This window comes from Stylophora pistillata, chromosome 12 (genome assembly GCF_964205215.1).
Source record: "Stylophora pistillata chromosome 12, jaStyPist1.2, whole genome shotgun sequence".
Lineage (NCBI taxonomy): Eukaryota > Metazoa > Cnidaria > Anthozoa > Scleractinia > Pocilloporidae > Stylophora > Stylophora pistillata.
The window spans coordinates 1,485,125-1,504,713 of record NC_142530.1 but is presented as its reverse complement, the minus strand read 5'-3'; the positions used below and the strand labels follow the sequence as shown (position 1 = coordinate 1,504,713).

Genomic DNA, 19,589 nt, shown 5'->3' with positions numbered 1-19,589 from the left:
GGTGCTGCTGTTGTAAACAGAAAAGTCAGCAGTACACTTAGAAAGTGCGTTTGCGAGGGTGGCGTCTTAATTTCCTTCACTTATTTTTCAGGGATCTTTCGGTTTTCCCGGAATACCAGGAAGTGCCGGAGATGATGGACGTCCGGTATTTTTAAGGCGCAGCCTATCTTTCTTCAACTTGTTTTCAACTCTAAGATTGCAATATGAATTCTCCTTATTGTCTCCTTAACATATTCCCATATGATATTTCTGAGAATTGGGATAAAATAAAGCAATGTATCTTAACTGATTTTATTATCCAACTACACTTGGTAGAGTACAAATGACCCCATCGACGAGTACAAACATCACGCGGTATTTACACTCTAGAGTACCGGTTCAACAAATTTCTCCCATCGCGCAAGCGAATAATTGGATTGTAGTTCCGAAAAAAAGAAAGGCGGACAATTTGAATAATATTTCCGACGACGAAGAGTCAGAATGGCTGGCAAATATAGATCCAAGTTTATTAGATGAATTGAACGAAGAAAAACAGCTAGACGACCAGGAAATTTCTTCATTTATTAAACAAAATTGAAATAGCAACGCGACAACGCGCCAATTCTGTTCCGCTTCGCATAATTCTGTCACGCACTCCCCGTAAATAAATATCCGCGAAATTCGCCCGCACTGAAATAACAGTTTGGCGTGCCTGATAATAAACAACTTATTGGGCGTTTTGTTGTGTAGTATCGCTTTTATTTGTATTTTGACTCGCCCTACGGGCTCTTCCAAAATACGGCACAACTCGTAAAAATACTCAGCGATACTACACAACAAAACGCCCAATAAGATATATTTACTCTTTATTCTCGTTTACTGCCTCCTTATATTCGTTTTCAATCCAACTGCAGTCTACCTATTTTATACGTTTCCTAAGGTTCTGACCAGGAGAATTGGCTTAATAATCAAGAGCTCCGTGACACCTCGATTATTTCTTTTATTCTCATGACTTTAATGCTTGATTTAGGTGTGACACTATTGAGAGGAATTGGGCAATTATTACTCTACCCTCTTAGGAGTTAACAAGATATAGAGGAAGAAAGGGACGGGAGTTTATACATGTAGGTTAAAACCATGAGCCATAAGAACTTTTTTCTTTTGTTCTTTTACAGGGATTTCAAGGTTCCGTTGGTCTACCTGGTGAGCCTGGCCCAGATGGTCCAGTTGTAAGTGATGTGGATTAGTAGTCAACCTTTATTTATTTATTAATTTTTTTTCGCACGGATAGACGACCTCGACTGACCCAATTATAGATCAAATTATGAGCTCTAGATTTCTATCTCGTGTTAATATACGACGGCGAAGTATATAAGGAACCTATTAGCACTGCTAAAGCAAAAATTTTTTATTCTTTTTCAAGGGACCTGCAGGTGCAAAAGGTAGACCTGGACCTGAAGGATATGGGGGACAAACGGTGAGTACAATTTTGAATTGTTTCCATGTAAGTGACAAGAAACAGGAATTCCTTAATAAAGGGGGTACGTTGAAAAGAAACTGCGGTGCTGCGTCGGTGGGGGTAGCAAGGTAATTCAGTTTTATCAACTAAACTGATGTTAATTGGCCACCGTAAAGAGTTTAAAAGCTGAGGTTTCGAGCGTTAGCCCTTCGTCAGAGCGAATGAAGGAATTGTGGGAGGTGATCATTCTAAGCAGCATATGGCAGTCTGCGGCCTTTCTTTTACATTTAGTAGCTCGGAAAGCCGCAAAACTCTTGAACAAAAGTTTATCTTTCAAATCGGCACTCTTAATCCCATAGGTATGAACAAACGTTGTTCATTCTACTCATTTTTTCTTGTTTTTCTCGTCATCATGTTCCTACCAATAGCGGAACTCCCCTTTCTGCATATAAACACTCTTCCATTTGCTCTGACGAAGGGCTAACGCTCGAAACAACAGCTTTTAAACTCTCTAAGGTGGCCAATTTACATTGTTAACTAAGTCGATGAAACTGAATTCTTTAATAGTTCATTTTACACTTGAATGCTTGGTTGTCAAGCTTGTGAACAAGAGTGAGGCTAAGGGTGACCTTGTCATGATACAAAGGTTGCTGCTTTTCAAATGTAAATTACTTTGTTATCATGCTGACTAGATACAGGTCTCTATCACAACAAGGTCACCTTTAGTCTCGCTCCAAATCAAAGGCTTGGCAACTAAGTACACAACTGTAAAATGTGCTATTAGTCTGGTGTAATCGGTGGTGAGCTATTAAATATAATTCCACTTTTGTATTGTTGTTGTTGAGTGGAGTAGAGAGAGTAGAGTAGACTTTATTGGAGAGGGTGACATTTGACAGTAACTAAACTGATAACCTAATGGCCCTCGAAGTAAATACAAGAGAAAATTAATCAAAAACTGACCTACAATCTAGCAAACATAATTTATATAAAAAGGATATAAAAACTACTAGATATTGATAAAAGACTGGGTAATAAATTGATTTTTAAAACTTGATTTATAGAGTGATCCTTTAAAATGTTTTACGCTTGGCTACGTTTAAGATCTACATTTACCTTGTTCCATTCTTGGATTGCTCTTACGGTGAACCTCCGGCCACCTTCCGTACATCTCTTGTAGCGAGGACAACTCAAATTTAGATTACAGAATCTGGTTTGTTGCTTGAAAAAGCAAGGGTGGGGAGGGTGGGGAACTCGATAGAGAAAAAAAGCTTATTATTGTTTTCAGAGTGTTTACGGTAATTTACATGAAAATCTTTGGCAGGGACCAATGGGTGATCCTGGACCATTAGGTAGTCCTGGACCTGTTGGTTCTAAAGGTCGAGAAGGAAGAATTGGGATTGTTGGACAGCAAGGACAGGATGGTGAAGTGGTAAGTGAAATTTGTCATCAAAATACTGGGATGGATACAATGTTAGATATATAGTTAATGTTTATCTTAGTCGTGGGATAAAGGAAATATTTGATTGATTTGTCCTACGTGTGGACAAAGAAAAAAACTCTTCACTTTCCGACCTAAAGAGGACCTGAATCTCACACCTTAGGATTACACGGTCCGACAACTTAATTGATGAGCTTAGTTATATGCTTTACGTAATGTTGAAACTGATCATAAGCCTTATTACTGTAGGGTCTAACGGGTGACGTTGGCAAGCCAGGACCTGATGGATCAGTGGTAAGTTCGAATGAGTTTCTCACGATCATGTCCGAAGACGCCCGAAGACCTCCGACCTCCGAGATCGTTCAGAAAGCCCTCCCAAGTCGATCATAGAAAAAACTACCTTTTATTAGTTTTACATATATAGTTTTGGTAGTCGAGGCGCAAATCTTTTTGTCATGCATAAGAAATGGAGATAGAGTAAGATCGAACTCTATGAGGAAAGCATGAGAATTGCTGCTAGTGTGTGAGCGTTGGCAGCTTTACAAATATACTTTGAGTTACTTTAATACGCAAGTTAATCTAGCAGTCGCGTTTTTAAGAGATGTGAATCTGCAGGAGCGCAGTGACCAAACACGAACAAAACACTTTTGTGCCTGTCAAAGTCCTAAGATCACATTCTATAGATTTAATTTATTTTCAAAGAAAAAGTAATGATGTATCAGAATCTTCATATGTTAAGGTGAAGATAGCTCGTAGTTCCCTCGTCATTCCTCGTAAACTATTCATAAACTCCTCGAAAACTATTGCAGTCCCTTCTGCAATGCATCTCCTCGCGCACGACGTCCTTTTCCATGCGCACTCCACGAATAATGCACACTATGCCCATGACCTGAATGGGTAAGCCTTAGTTACTAATTATAAGTTTTTTATGTCTGTTTATTTAGGGTCTGAATGGATTAGGCGGAGTGAGCGGACGAGCCGGTTACCCTGGCCCTTCAGTAAGAATGTTATTACTTCTTCCTTTTATGTAATTTTTTTCAGGTCAAAATTAATACCGCATTGTATTCATTTTGGTTTACTTCGCTCTGTGATTGGTATGATAAATTTGTCGCCAGCTCATCAACCAATTAGCTGCAGAAGTGAAACCAATTAATCGCGTATTCCCATGCCTAGGAAAGTTTGCTTGTTTTTGATTTAAGTTCCCATCGGCTGCTTATATGTTTCTTCACTGTGATTGGCTATGGAGATTTCTTTGGTTTTGGATTTTCGACACTCAATTGGAAAGTTCTCTTTCTTTGTCAAGCGGTAAACACATATTTTTATATCGATTGTTTGAAAATGCTGGTAAATACCGCAAGGTTGACTTACCCGCATGAATTAAAATTGATGTGACACCATTTGTGAATATGACTGGCTATCAGCAAGCTATTAAAGCAAAGTGCACCATCAAACGAGTTATGAGTTCATAGTCTCGAATATTTCGTTAAACTTGCATCCAATCATCATCATGGTTATATATTTGTTTATTCAATTACTAATGTTTGTTATTAGTTTATATTTTTTATTTATCTATCCATCTACCTATTTATTCATCCCCTTATTTGTGTATTTATTAATTTTTTTTTAGGGTCTTGAGGGAAAGGAGGGTCCAACTGGTTCACCTGGAGCTCCGGTATCTTATCATTTGTTATCGTAGTGATGAAGTTGGTGTACTCGCCGGTTGTAAACATTAGATTCTTCTGAATTGTAGCAAATAACGAGACCAGGGTAACCGCCTTTCGTTGGAAACTTACGATATTTAGAATTGAAACTCATACAGGCTTTCAAATTAAAGTATATTCGAATAAAAAAAAAAAAAAAACCAAGACAACTGTGATTTTATGTGGGGAAAGGATTTACGGGAGTTTTACAGAGGAAGGTGAGGGAAAAAAGCGGGGATTATCGCTAGTTCAAGATAAAAGGTGTAATAAAGAGGAGAAAATAAGATTCATATTTTTTCTAAAACGTGAAGGTTTCTTTGAGGATAATTGGGGCATTAAATTGTTTACGAGTAAGGGACTTAACTATTATTTTCAAACATACCAGGGCATTAAAGGAAGCCCTGGCAGCCCAGGTGCGCCTGGTAAACCTGGAATCAAAGGAAGCCCAGGACAGGGAGGTGACACAGGCATGATGGGGGATACCGGACCCACAGGTGAAAGTGGGTCTGATGGAGTCCCAGGAACTGACGGAGCTCCGGGTCTCCGCGGAATGGCTGGTAAACAAGGGGAATCAGGAGGCCCGGTAAGCGTTTTATTGAAAAACAAGGTCCCGTTTGGCATGAATCAGATTCAATTCACTGTAAACCTCCGCTTTTTGAAGGAACCCTAGAGTTTTCGACATAATCTTCCATTGTTGTGATTTAACGAATGGTAAACACCACAGCGTACACTATTGAGTTATGGATGCACGCGGGAGGTTGCTCAGCACGAAAGAAGCGTAAGAGTCGCTCGAGGCATAGCCGAGAGCGACTCTAGCTTCTTGAGTGCTTAGCAAACCTCCCAAGTGCATCCATAACTCAATAGTGTACGCTGTGGTGTTTACCATTTGTTTTATAACATAACATTGATACATTGTAGCTAAAGAGTTCCCTTTTATTTAACAAATCTTACGCGACCAGAAAAAACAAGCGCGCGCGGAAAAATAGTCTTTGCATTTGCTCACGTCAGCAGCGTACACCCATGGGCAAATGGGGGACGCTAAATTGACCAATCAGAGCGCGCGCTTTACTTTGGTTGTGTTATAATTTCTGTTAGTTTGTTTGTAGTTTTGGCTTTATTGAGTGTTAGTGTTGCGATGCTTTCAGGGCGAAGCTGGGCCTGCAGGACCTGCTGGAGGAGACGGACGTGCAGGAGAAATTGTGAGTACAAGTGAATTAACGTTCAACGAACACTGTTCGCCTTTTAACCCGTTACACCCTTACAGTAGTGTACATATTCTCCATACTGTTCTCTATGCATATCCTAAGGTGCTGACATAGAGAATTTGTTTAACAATCAAGAGATTCTTTAGTTGTTGATCATTTCCTTAATTCTCCTGACCTTAATGTGTGATTCAGGGGTAATATTGTAAGGAGAAATTAGATGCTAGTCACTCTTAGGGGGTCGATGGGTTGTCATGGAAACCAGAGGAATCGTCTCTTACATTGAATCGATAGAACCTTGTCCCTATATGTGGCCGTGTCTAATGTCAACATCTGTCAGTGTGCGCAGTCTTTCAATCACATTTGCTTCTTTTGCACTTGTTTAACCACATGTCCTGTTGATTTCCAGGGTGTACCCGGAGATCTTGGACCAACTGGCGGCAAAGGTGAAAAGGTACGGTTAGGTAGATTTTATTATTTGAACCAAACACAAGAGGGAAGCAATCCCTTCATGTAAGCTTTTTATCAGGGATTGCTGGTGATGGTAATTGTTATGTTTTTATCAGTCAGATTGTGTTTCTTGAGTAATGTGCCAGCTATTTACATTTTTCATGCGCATACTTGATCAAAAGACAAAAGATAGTATTTATTCAATTTGGACATGTTTCTTTACAGGGCGAGATCGGAAGACCAGGGAGCACGGGATTCACTGGTGATAAAGGACCTGGGGTAGGAACAGTTTGTAATGCCGCTTGAGAACGTTTCCTTTTACAAAGGGTTCATACTCTACTACTTTTGATAGACAAAGCTATCTTTTGCGAGAGCCACTTTGGGCCAAGATATATTGAGCAAAAGAACTATAATTTAACCCTTGACCCCTTATCTCGTCTGCTTGAACGACGCCTTATTTTCCTGTCACAATTTTATGAGCCGACATAAAACCAAGCCTCGGCACGACCAGTGTAACGTTAGCAGTCGACTACTTTTAGATTTTTGAATGCAGGAGGAATGCAGGACCCTACTATAATAGACCACTGGGGCGTGGTGAAAATCGATGTTAAGATATTCCAGCTTTTACGTCAAAGAACATGACTATGGCCGCTAGTTTCTCGGGTAAAATTGACCTCTTACTGCCCTAGAGATTCTACTTTCGAGAATAGGGATAACGGGTCCTTACTGTAAGAAAACTGAAGGGAGTTGGGGAAAATCGATAACATCGAATCCATAACAAAGAAAATTCACGTTTGCCAATTGCTTCTCGAGTGAAATTGTCCTCTGACCGCCTTAGGAATTGGGATAACGCGACAGAGCTGTAATAAAACAATAGGGACATGCTGGAACGGTGTTAAACACATGGTGTTTATAAAGAGGAAAATGCATGTTAGTCAATTCCTCCTCAAACAAAGTTATCCTTTTGACGCTTTAGGGTCTTGCTGGACCAAATGGTGCGCGAGGATTTCTAGGTTCGGCTGGTAAACAGGTACGATATCGATGGCTTTACTACTTATGACTTCTGCTCAGGATTTTGATGCGTTACTAGCAGTTATTGACAGCATCACATTCTTGGACTACCTTAATCAGATGATCAGAATACTCGACCAGCTTTTTCCCAGGCTTCAAATCATTTAATTTTACGATTTCACATAGTAGTGACGTAATTTTTCTGTAGGAACTTCGGGCTTCAGATGCAATAGGAATTCACTCAGTAACTCAAACAAACCCTACTCATGAAAGGGTCAAATAAAACCACTCAACTTTTGCATTTCAGTATCTATTGATGAATGTTCAATAACCTCCTTTTGGCGCAAAAACATGCTCAGATGTGATTTTTTTACCGCGATTTTTGTTTCTAGAAGCGCACAGATTTTTGAGGGACAACTCGGGGAAAATATAGAATGTCGAGGGTCAGATTAGATCTAATGACAATTATACGAGCCTATTTTTTTTTAAGTCAGTTGTAAGGTAGTCTGTTTACAGAATATAACTTTGCTGCGTTGGAAGTCTTTAGACCAATCACACGTGTGCTATATGATGTATTATTATATGGCTGTGTCTCACAAGATAATTTGGATATATCAACAAAGTTGAAATGGTAAATTGGCCACCGTAACGATTACAAAAGCTGACGTTTCGAGCGTTAGCCCTTCGTCGGACGAATACAAAAAATTGGCATATAAGACACAGCCATACAATAAACATCTTATTAACCGAGCTAGGTCGGTCTGTCTGGAAGAATCTTGACCTCGGTCGCTGGTACAGATCTCACTACGTTCGGTCTGTACTGGCGACCTCGGTCAAGATTCTCCCATACAGACATTCCCGCTCGGTTAACAAGAACTAATTATCATTCGAAGTATACAAGTAAAAGAATGTCTTTTGCCTTTTTTTTATTGGTCTTTCTTAATTATCTTTTTCTCTGATAGGGTGGCCCTGGCGGACCGGGCAGTCCTGGAAGAAATGGCGAGACTGGACAAAGGGTGGGTTGATTTACTTCAAAACAGAATTTTGATGTTTTCTTTCGCTGTAGTGAGCTTCCAGGGAATTGAATAGATTACATACAGACAGCAAATTCATGTCAAAATTATTGACGCGGACTTATTGCGCTGACGTGTGTTAACATCTGACTCAGACCAATCTGTACGCTTTGGTGTTTTCTTGTAGGGAGCGCGGGGTAGTCAAGGAAACCCAGGTGTTATGGGTGCAGTGGGAATAACGGTAAGGATATTTTTCGAACCATTTCAAATATTCCGCAGAAGTTACATAAGATGTTAATACCATTGTTCTCCTTCCCCTCTGCGCCTTTCTTTTTACTCCATCTCATCTTCCTTTTCCTTCTTTTCCCCCTTAGTCTTCCTGTCCTCCTCCTTCTACACCTTTTTTTTCTTCCTCTCCCTCCTCCTCTTCCCCCTTCTCATCCTTCTTTAAATTCCCTCTTCTTTTTCTCCTTCTTCCCCTTTTACCTCCTCCTTCCCATTCCATTACTTCCGCTCTTTCCTCTCACTCCCTCCTTCTTCTACTTTGTTACCTACTCTGCGTCTTCCTCTTCTTCCTACTGTTCGTGTCTTAACTCATTCTCCCAATCATCGTCCTACTTTCCTCCCCCCCTTCCTCCTTCCTTTCTCCACCCACTACTCCCCATTTCTTTCCTCCCCTACCTCCTCTCCCGTTTTCTGATTTCCCCCCTTTAAGTAATTTCCCCATTTCGCATAAAAATCACATTCTGTACTTTCTTTTCTTATTCTTCTTCTTCTCTCCATTCTCTCTGCCTCTTCTCTCTCCAATCCCTTCCTTCTTCCGTTAAAGCCAACCATCAGTGATAACCTCGTTGTCATTGTCGACGCCCATATAGCTCCTCTGCCTTTAAATTGATGATAATTTTTTTTGAGCGCTTGAAAGAAATCTAGCTTTCGAGAGTGGTGAAAATAACCCGTTTCAATCCCAGATTGAATACTCGTTTGAATCATTGCATATCGTAGGGAAGGGCTGGAAGCCGTGGGGGCCGAGGATCCAGAGGTGTTAAGGGAGACGCGGTAAGAAATTGAATAGCCACCTAATTTATCGCTTGTTATTGGACGGTTGTTCAAGGTTGTCACGTGGTGTTTCTACTTGAGCCACAAGTGTATCTCTATGATTTCATTTTTTCTCCATTGCGTTTATTCGTTTCTATACATATTTCTGTATTTTTGTTCGTTTAGGGTGTTCCAGGCCGACCAGGCCCACCAGGAATAACTGGATCAAGGGTGAGACTCAAGTAACAGTTAACCCGAGAATACACGTACGAAGTCGGATATTCCAAAGAAACGCTGTGAAAATGATTATACCTTAAAATAACAACGATGTCGGAAACAGCTGAAACTTTGTTCGAATTTTCGCATCACGGCTGAGAATTTGAAAATGAACTGCATTTGAAAACGGGTCTGAGCTCTCATAGACCCTTAATTTATAGGGGACTTTTATTTTAACCGCTTCCCGGTTAGCTCAGTTGGTTAGAGCGCCGAATTGAATTGTGGGGGAGGTCAAGGGTTCGAGCCCCGGCCGGACCGATACTCATGGTCTTAAATTAAGTGAGGAGAATTTGCTACCTTTCTATAATCAAGAAATGGATAGATATTCTAGTCTTCTCGGATAAGGACGAATAAACCGTAGGCCCCGTCTCCTGCAGGGTTAGGGGTAGGAGACGTTAATTTCCCACGCACGAGATTACTGTGTCGCGGATGTCCTCCCCTGGGGTGGGATGGGTGGAAATTGGCCCTGAAAAGCCCCCCATGGGGAGTGGTCAACTAACGTATACATGTATGTATGTATGTATGTACGTATTTTGACAAGAAGTCCTAACGTTTTTTACCGAAGACAACATTACTTCTTTCTGGTTATTAGCTCACGTGAGATTTTTAATTTGTCAGGGTCCTGAGGGCAGACCAGGATCTAGTGGTGGTGCAGGGGCGCCAGGAAGTTCGGTATGTTTTTTCGTATGTAAAGTTCAGAGTGCCCAGGGAGGGTGGTTTTTTTATTACATATTTACAGTGCATTTGGCAAATGTAATATCACCAAGTACCGTTCTTTGGTTGGCTTTTTTTTTAATTATCCTTTTAATCATGTACTTATTTATTTGATTTTTTTTATAGGGTGCTAAAGGCGATGATGGTTTTCCAGGAGAGAACGGTGCACCGGTAGTGCAAAAAAATTAATGATCGAATTGTTGGAATGTTATCAGACTTAAATGTTGCGTTAACATATTTATATGTTTTCTTTCTCAGGGTTTTCCTGGATTATCTGGCGGGGTTGGACCTGTTGGTATGAAAGGAGCTGAGGTAACAAAATCTCCTCGATGAGAAAGGACAACAATCCTTAAAACCTTTTAGTCTATTCTGACATTCATCAATTTTCTACTGCAACTGTGAATAATCCATCTTTGTAGTATGACTTATGTTCGACGAAATATGAGTGGCTTGTCTCTTTTAATAAGGTGGTGAGGTTGTGTTGTATTGATTGTCTTAATAATCTCCGAGTTAAGGATTCATGTTCCTTGTTCCTATTTTTTTGCTTTTTACCAAAGGGACCTGTTGGAAATAATGGAGGTCAAGGGGAACGAGGATCCACCGGACCAAAGGTAAAGCGAAAAAAGTTCAGCGAAGTTATTGGTACTAAAAATAGTTAAGCGAAGTTACTGGTTAGCTCAATTGATAGAGCGCCGGACTGTTGTGCGGGAAGTCGTGAGTTCAAATCCGGCCGGACCAACACTCAGGGTCTTTAATTAATTGAGAAAAAAGTGCTGCCTTTATAATAATATCTGCAAATGGTTAGACTTTCTAGTCTTCTCGGATAGAGACGATAAATGGAGGTCCCGTCTCCTGCAGGGTTAGGGGTAGGAGACGTTAGTTTCCCACACACGAGATTACTGTGTGATGAATGTCCTCCCCGGGGTGGGATGGGTGGGTAAAAAAGGGGGTTAGGTGTCAATTGGAACGAAAGTTCTGTTCCTCTCTCCTCCCATTCCTGTGGCGAATGAATTAAACTAAAACTAATCGCTAATCGCACTGGGCTAAGATCGTAAGGTGTCATCGTAATTGTCATTATCAGCGTCGACATAATCATCTTCTACTGTTGTCAAGGTTATTTTAAAGTTTCCACTTAATATCGTGTTGTTTATCATGGAGCATGCTCTGTTAAGCTGGCTAAGGTTACGTTTAGGATGCAGGTTAAGAGTCTGCATCGTCTGTTTGCCTTCATGTGAGGATCGGTGTCATACCTAACCTGGCTCATTATTTTTACGAGTTGAAAAGTTGTCTAGTACACAAGCGTTCTGGATGATATCCATGTGAACAGCTGATTGTGTTGCCAGGGAAGCTGACTCCGATTCATCATTAATACATTTTAACTTTGTTTTTTATTTCTTTCTTTTTCTATGATTTATCTAGGGCGAATCAGGGTCTCCGGGAGGTCAAGGTGTGGCAGGGAGACCAGGTACCATGGTAAGAGAAAAAAAGGAAAAAAATAAAAAATAAAAACTGACGTTTCTATGACCGCAAACGATTGATACTGAGCCACTCGATCAATTACTCAATGATTGTGTCGGTTGTTTGTCCCCCATAGGGTATCCAAGGCCCCGCAGGGTCCCAAGGATCAACTGGGGAAGTTGGGGATGTGGTAAGATTCTTAAAATTTTGTATCTCAGTTAACATATGCATGGATTTTTCTTTATCAGAATGAAATCTCTTCACCCCTAGGGAGCTTCTGGTCCTGCCGGTGATACGGGCTCAGCCGGATTCAGTGGCCGCCAGGTGAGGCAATAGATTAGCGGTACATGCGATTTGATGTGAGATTCTCGCTCAAAAAAAAAAAATTTTATTCCAAAAGACTTCACAGTTCTTTCAATTAAACAACACCATAAACCCGTTGCCTGGGAGTATCTGGATTGAGTAGACTAGTGTTTAAGGAAAGAATACCACAGAAATACGTGAGAGCAGATACATCAGGATAGCATTTGCGTTTTTACTAACACCTTTCAATGAAAAGATTTCTTTGACACCTTTCAGGGACCCAAGGGAAGTTCAGGTTCCAATGGAGTTTCTGGCAAAAGAGTGAGTACTTTTTAAAAAAATCAGATTTGAAACAAGTTTCTTTGTATAGCCAGTTCTCCAAAAAATGGCATTTCATCTTTTCCATGTAAATTTTTTTTCTTATTCTTTGTTTACATAAACATGTTCGGTAGCTGATTTTTTTTTTTTTTTTTTTATCCTTTTTTCATTTTTACTACTTCAACGTTATTTTGGTATGATTCAGATGTAATCAAAGAATCCAACAATAAGTTTTGCAATGATAGTCAGGGGAACTTAATTTGTCTCATTGATTGTTACTGTACTAGCAAAAGCACAAGACGGTGTTATTTGTCTCTATGTAGGGAAGAGCTGGTGAGCCTGGCCTTAACGGAGTAAATGGTGATTCGGTAGGTTTTCAAATTTTCTTCTAATAAGAACAAAAACTCAGACCCCCGTTTTCCAAAGGCTGGATAGCGTTATCCGCTGGATAAATTTCTATCCGGTGAATAGCGCAGTTCGATTTGTCAAAACCTATTCGTTTTCAATAATTTTCACACAGGTTCATTGTAATCGTATTTTTGGCCGGTACATATGGCGTTCAAATAAATTCCCTTCAGTTTTTGTATCAAAATTGGTTTTTCGTCAAAACCTTCAAAATCCTTAATAAAAATACCCCGCCTAGTATTGCAAAAAAAAAAAAACCCGATTTCCAATGAATGTTTTAAATGTTAAACAACCTGACAGAAAACACGTACCGGAACGCTGTTTTGTTTACTCAATACAGGGCTTGCAAGGATTAGCTGGACTTCCGGGAGACCAAGGAGGAATGGGAGAAGCTGTATGTAACGCGTTCATAGATTAACTCTTGCAATCCTAAGATGTGGTTTCATTTTGCTTTTGGTTTACCATAATTTTCAGATGAGTTGTTTCTGGAAATCTTAAGTCAAAGTAATCAATAAATTTTATTTGCTGTTTTTTTTATTCCCTTCACCTCTTTGCTGGACAGTGTCATAATCTTATAAAGGAAAATAACTCGTTCGGTTGTTCACCTCTACGAAAGACAGGGTTAATTCCTAAATCTGTCATTGTTGCACTGCAATTGTCTATCATTTCACGAAGAAGCACGACAGACCTAACAACACACCGCAGTGTAAAAAAAATCTTGATTTAGATTTTTTATGATACAAAAGTTAACTTCTCTATTGTATTTTATTACGCTCTGAATATTTAGCGCCTGCGTTAGAAGCAAATTGTCATCATCAGCGTCATCATCATTATCATCATTATTATTATTATTATTATTATTATTCATTGTTGTTACTTCATTGTTTTCAAATGATATTGTAAAACTTCCAGGGGTCCATGGGACCTGTGGGTGAAGCTGGTTTAGATGGATCTCGTGGAATGACTGTAAGTATATTCAGTTTTAGAATATCTGCGATTCTTCGAATTATCTTGAGTGATTTTATTTTTTTTTATTTACTTACTTGAAATCACTGATAATCCTTAAATCAGGTTGGTTTGAGGCAGTGTGATTTACATACGGGTCACACTGTAATTTGATTTAAATGGCGTCTCTTCACAGCGGAACAAAATAATTGATCAGATTTCAGGTGTGCAATTTATCAGCGGAACTCCGTATTCTTAATTCATTTATATATTACATTTTTTTACCTCTGAATCAATACAATATTATAAGAAACCAAATGTATTCAGGCAATGAAATTGAGCCATTGTGAAATAGATGCTGCCCAGCGGTTATTGAACTCGGAGTCCATGGATTTTTTTGTGTGATATCATATTTATGATTTCAGACCAAATGGCCTCTCAGCTCAATTTCCATTATTTATTTGCCTCCGGTTTGGACCGTTCAAGCTTGTTGCTATGAAGATTTTAATAAAGTTTCCCTCATTCGTCTCTCTAGGGTGGTCCTGGACCGAGTGGTCGTGTTGGAGCAGCGGGTAGGAAAGGGGAAGCGGTATGTGTCGTTTTTAATACCTGTGAAATTACTTTTGATCAGATTAAAAAAAAATTATTTTTCGTAGAATTTGTGATATTCGAGTGTTTGTTTTAAAAAAGGGCGATGCTGGACCAACCGGAAGAGGCGGAAGACCCGGACCGATGGGACAACAGGTGAAGTCTCCGAAACAGTACAAGATACAGTTTTAGTCCCCTTCCATTCACTTAGTCATTTCCATTGAGACGACTTTTATTCCTTAATAATGGGCCTAAAGTAACCTGACCTGTGTTGTTATGTTGTGTCTATGGTTGCAATGAATTTTCCAATTTTTATATGAACAAGATCCTTACACTAAGGTCTTTAAGGGGTATCCTATTTGGTAGTGCCACCTAACTAGTACATCAGGTTCTGAATTCAGGTGTTGGTCGCTATTAACTTGTTTTTAAGTGTTAACTTGTTTAAGTGTTTAACTTGTTTGTTATTAACTTGTTTTTAGTGTTTCATGACATAAGATATGTTTAAGGGGAAGAGTGATATCAGATGCTGAACTGTCTCTCTCTGATGTAACAGGGCGTCGAAGGTGTGCCTGGCGAAGTGGGAGAAACTGGAACTCGAGGACTTACCGTGAGTTCATTGACTGAGAAAAACACTCAGCATCATAATAATAGAATACTTTTCTTTCATAATATTTCGATCTGCTCGTTTAAATGTTAACTCCAAATCTGTCATTATTAGAGCACATCCGTGTTCTGTGTGGAGAATGGATTTGGAGCATGGAAAATTCTCACTGGTATGAAAGAAATTCTGAAAAACGAGAACGTTTCTATCGATCAGTACAATGATCCGAACGTTGAATAAATGATCGAGGGACATTTCGTTTTCGTTAGCTCGAGCTTTTCTCGTTTTTACATTGATCCTCGTGAGAGACTTTCCGGGTCTTTTGCAATCAGATCCGTCTATATAAGGCACGCCGAAAATAGCAACTAATGAGATGGGCCAATTAGAAAGAGCATAGTTACTTTCTTAGAACGTACCAACGTACACACGCCGGGCCATCTTAATGCCAATCAAAACGCGTCTCAAAGACAAGCAGAATCTTACGTATCTGACGAAGTATATACTACCCCATATTAACTGTTGTGTATGTGTTTTAGGGTGTCTCTGGTGAGCGTGGTTTAGCTGGTATTCCGGGACAAAGTGGAGCAAATGTATGACGTCCTCAGTCTTTACGATCTTTTTCATTTATCAATGATGCACAAAAAGGCTTTCACATTACTATTATGAGCGTTACATACTGATATACTTGAACATTCGTTTAAGGTAGAAAGGACTTATTAACAAATTGCTGTGCGCAACTAGCTTTGCCAAATGTGGCAAAAGGGACGTCCCAATAGCAGTGTGACGTAGTCCCTCCATCATAACTGCACTTTATGTTGATGTTTGCTGCCTCCATTGGCTATTGAAATTTTAGAATGTTATTTGACCTCGCCGGTTAACACATCATGCCTGTCACCAGGTTTTCTTTTTTGACTTCATGTGTATATCATAATATTTGTCTTGCCGCAAGCGTTGACTGTATATTTTGTCTCCTTGAACTTTTCAAGGGTCCACGAGGAGACCTGGGAGCCATTGGAACGCCTGGCTTTGAAGGGAAAATGGCAAGTGAAAAATTAAACCTGAAACTTTACATCTATGAAACGCGATATTTAAGCTGAAGTTTGTACTCCAATGAAAGAGACCTCGATGAATATCCACCCTTATTTACTACAATGACCTAAGACGTTAAAATGACCGCAATGTATTTTCATTTCAGGGTATGATTGGTTCCATTGGAGATCAAGGGCCAACCGGTTTAAAGGGCTCCACGGTAAGTTACCTCCACAAGCAATCTTTTGAGTTAGTATAAGCAACACGATACTGCTTCTCTGAAAATTCCGGGAGTGTGATGGTAGGGGGAAAAAAGTCAACTATTGTTTACTTTTGTGTCCATTTCTCTGTAGGGTCAAGAGGGAGCCGCTGGATTGCCCGGGATCAGTGGAGACACAGGTTCTCAGGTAATAATACTGACATGGCTCGAGACCGTTGGAGATTATGATGAAGTTTTTTGTACGACAGGAAAACAGTTCACTAATAAGTCGTACATTGACTCTTGAATATTCTCTCAAAGCTATCGCTAAGAATTGTTGTACAAAAAGATCCTTCATTTTTTTCCTTGACAATTTATCAGTCCAAAAATGGCACGCTAAGATGAGTTTTACCCACTCTACTGACGTACGAACAGACGGACTTAGGGAATTTGTCAAGGAACTTTGTAAAGGTTACTGGAAACTTTTTTAATTCTCCTTGCCAAGTTTATCTTTTTAATATATACTGCGAACAATCTCAATTGTCGTTGACGAACGACAATTGACTCGGCTGGTTCGATATTTGTATATTTTAATCACTTTATTCGCTCGCGATACTCCAAAACTCAACTCGACTCGCTGTTGAAAAACACTCGCCGCTGGCCCATAGCAACGAACCGACCTGTCAATTCACATAGTAACGCAAAAAATAAATAGATAAATAAATGTACAGGAAGCGGGAGGGACATCAATTGATCATCTACCGGTATAACTGTGTCTTCACTCTATGATTAGGGAGCGCAAGGAGTGATCGGTCAAAAGGGATATCGTGGAGAACAAGGCGACAGTGTAAGTAGGCATATATCGCACTAATATTTTGAAATTTATGTGCTTTTTACTTCATAAGCTGTACAGAAATGACAGGTTTTATTCTCGATGTTCACGCTCTGAGCCAAGGGTAATTTCATAAACAAGGCATCACACTGAATTTTATCTAGAGCATAAGTCTTCTTAAACGAACGATTATTTAAACTCAAACCATTTAGTTGAGTGCATTTAAGGATCTTAAGGTCAACACTAACTCTTGTTATTACAGGGAGGACCAGGGGGACCCGGGGCAATGGGAATGATGGGAGAATCTGGACCATCGGTAAGTTTAGTGACTTGAGATTTCCGGATCAGATATAACTAGAACGCAAGGTCATTTATTTTATTTTCACGCATCTGCTCTCACCGTAGGGAGGACCGGGTGATCAAGGAGGTACTGGAAAAAGTGGTCGCAATGGAAATAAGGTATTGTCACGGCTTGGGAAATTTTAATTTTTCTAGGTGATAAAAAGTCGGAGACTCCCCGTACTTTTGCACGGGCTATGTAAAGTCAAAGGACTGTTTCTTTCAGTGTCTATAAATTGTTCAGAGCCACCTTAATTTTTTTCTTATTCGAATCACGTGTTTTTAGGGTGCTGTTGGCGATCCTGGTCCCCCAGGGAACAACGGAGGCAGGGGCTCACCGGTGAGAACTTAATTTTTTTCGTATTACAGGTGTCTTGCATAAGTGTCTCCTTGTCTGTAGCATGGGAGTTTTAAATGAACACCAAGGCTACAGAAGGGGGTGGGGGGGATCTGCCATCTATATTGAGAAACCTAAATTTATTGATAGTGTGAACTTAAAGCTGGCCCACTGGTCCTGGATGGTTTTCCTTTTTCGGTGTTACTTGTACAATGTGGGCAGTTTCGATGCTAAAAAATATTTCCACAAGTTCCAAGAAAATTTTCCATAAACGTCACACAAGGACTGGACAAGGGTTTACGCATGACTGTCACCAACAATTTTGGTATTCCTAATGAAGTTCTGGCTTATATGAAAATTAATTTTTACCTTGCATTAAGAGAAACTTTATGAGATTTTTCTAATTTGTTGTACAGGGAGCCCAGGGTCAGGTTGGACCTCCTGGACCACCCGGAACTGCTGGGTCAAATGTAAGTGAAAGATAATTTGAAAGGCTCTCTCTCTCTCTCTCTCTCTCGATTTCATTTCCTGTAAGTGATGGTTTTGTTGTTGAATTAAAATGCTTATTTTCACTCATTCAAATTTTGAATTTCTTTCTCCTTTTAAAGTAGCCTCGTAAGACAGTGCCTTAACAAAATTTCCCAGTCGGTTAGGTGGCTAGGTGGAAGATCGCACACATAAACGAAAAAAATTGTTTTTTATTTCTCAACGACCGTGGGGCATTAAAAAATTACGTGAAAGGAGATTGGATCTAGACGTGCCAATCAACGTTGGGATGGAGCACCCTTAAATCATTGGTGACCAAGACGATGACGTCACTGTGGTTTGATTGGCATATTCATCATGGTGTATGAGCCATTATTTTTTTTTTATTTCTGCAGGGTGATTATGGCTTAGATGGCGCTGCGGGCTACTCAGGGCCACTTGGAATGAGGGTAAGTGACATTCCTCTCACCCCAAACGAGAATCCGTTCAAGGCCGGAGTGAATCAACATATCTTTCATTTTAATTGACAGGGCAATGTTGGACCGAGTGGTAAGAGTGGAATTCAAGGTGTAGCGGGAGCTAAGGTACAGTTGCTTAACCCCTCAAACTTCCAAGATCTCATATGCAATCCTTCCTTCTGACTGGTGTGAATTTTCTTGGGAATTAGTTGAGAAAATTTGATGTTGTCTGAGGTAACACTCACAAACCGATAGGTTTTTTTTTTTATTCTAATGACCTACTTGATGGAAACTGTCTTAAAATCGTTGGGGAAAGTTACAAGTGAATCACTTTTGAGAATGAGAGGACAAATATTACCAGCATTCTGGTGTGAATCAAACTATGTGTGAAAAAAAAAATCACCAATTCTGGAACGCCATCCTAGAGACAGACTTCTTGGCTATTTCCAATTTTTGTCTATGAACAAGGGAAAACGAAACAACGCTATTCAGAGCTGTTGAGCGTTTGGAGGTGTTATTGTGCATAAATGTATGGCTTAACCTGAGAATGTAGTGTGCGCCTTTTTACTTAGCTTAAATCATGAATCTCCAAAGAGTACTTTCATGTAAGAAACTATGATTCACCCACGGTAAGGAAAACTCCTGAAACTCGATTTTCTTGGGTATGAAAATAGGAGCAGAATGGACTATTTTTCAACCCACATGGAAAATAAGTTTAAAATTGTTTCAATTGAGGTAGTCGAAATAATATCATGTAAAGACAGACTGTTTACTCAATATTTTCAGTATGTCACAATTTCATATTCTTTTGTTAGGGAGAAATAGGTGAGCCAGGAACGGACGGAAAAGACGGAAAGTCTGGCGTAGATGTAAGTTTACCATCTTGTCGGCAACCATCGGCACCCTCACGAGAAAAAAAGCACTCTCGCTGAATTCATTATGTCTATGTTCTTTGTCAGGGAGATATAGGGGTAGCTGGTTCTCCAGGGAAGTCTGGCGAACGCGGTGCCATCG

General features: G+C 39.9%; 1 protein-coding gene across 1 annotated transcript in view; it reads left to right on the top strand.

Annotated features, from left to right (window-relative positions):
• LOC111320818 (uncharacterized) overlaps positions 1-19,589 on the top strand; it is a 43,009-nt gene that overhangs the window by 10,677 nt on the left and 12,743 nt on the right. The window contains exons 10-52 of the mRNA XM_088740566.1: positions 92-145; positions 1,155-1,208; positions 1,403-1,456; positions 2,760-2,867; positions 3,126-3,170; positions 3,821-3,874; positions 4,504-4,548; positions 4,962-5,159; positions 5,722-5,775; positions 6,188-6,232; positions 6,454-6,507; positions 7,205-7,258; positions 8,202-8,255; positions 8,440-8,493; positions 9,255-9,308; positions 9,474-9,518; positions 10,182-10,235; positions 10,404-10,448; positions 10,536-10,589; positions 10,835-10,888; positions 11,697-11,750; positions 11,872-11,925; positions 12,006-12,059; positions 12,315-12,359; positions 12,680-12,724; positions 13,102-13,155; positions 13,674-13,727; positions 14,242-14,295; positions 14,397-14,450; positions 14,848-14,901; positions 15,432-15,485; positions 15,882-15,935; positions 16,091-16,144; positions 16,278-16,331; positions 16,917-16,970; positions 17,218-17,271; positions 17,361-17,414; positions 17,581-17,634; positions 18,048-18,101; positions 18,513-18,566; positions 18,648-18,701; positions 19,391-19,444; positions 19,535-19,588. Coding sequence (XP_088596692.1) covers positions 92-145; positions 1,155-1,208; positions 1,403-1,456; positions 2,760-2,867; positions 3,126-3,170; positions 3,821-3,874; positions 4,504-4,548; positions 4,962-5,159; positions 5,722-5,775; positions 6,188-6,232; positions 6,454-6,507; positions 7,205-7,258; positions 8,202-8,255; positions 8,440-8,493; positions 9,255-9,308; positions 9,474-9,518; positions 10,182-10,235; positions 10,404-10,448; positions 10,536-10,589; positions 10,835-10,888; positions 11,697-11,750; positions 11,872-11,925; positions 12,006-12,059; positions 12,315-12,359; positions 12,680-12,724; positions 13,102-13,155; positions 13,674-13,727; positions 14,242-14,295; positions 14,397-14,450; positions 14,848-14,901; positions 15,432-15,485; positions 15,882-15,935; positions 16,091-16,144; positions 16,278-16,331; positions 16,917-16,970; positions 17,218-17,271; positions 17,361-17,414; positions 17,581-17,634; positions 18,048-18,101; positions 18,513-18,566; positions 18,648-18,701; positions 19,391-19,444; positions 19,535-19,588 — 2,457 coding nt within the window. The remainder of the gene's footprint in view (positions 1-91; positions 146-1,154; positions 1,209-1,402; positions 1,457-2,759; positions 2,868-3,125; positions 3,171-3,820; positions 3,875-4,503; positions 4,549-4,961; positions 5,160-5,721; positions 5,776-6,187; positions 6,233-6,453; positions 6,508-7,204; positions 7,259-8,201; positions 8,256-8,439; positions 8,494-9,254; positions 9,309-9,473; positions 9,519-10,181; positions 10,236-10,403; positions 10,449-10,535; positions 10,590-10,834; positions 10,889-11,696; positions 11,751-11,871; positions 11,926-12,005; positions 12,060-12,314; positions 12,360-12,679; positions 12,725-13,101; positions 13,156-13,673; positions 13,728-14,241; positions 14,296-14,396; positions 14,451-14,847; positions 14,902-15,431; positions 15,486-15,881; positions 15,936-16,090; positions 16,145-16,277; positions 16,332-16,916; positions 16,971-17,217; positions 17,272-17,360; positions 17,415-17,580; positions 17,635-18,047; positions 18,102-18,512; positions 18,567-18,647; positions 18,702-19,390; positions 19,445-19,534; position 19,589) is intronic.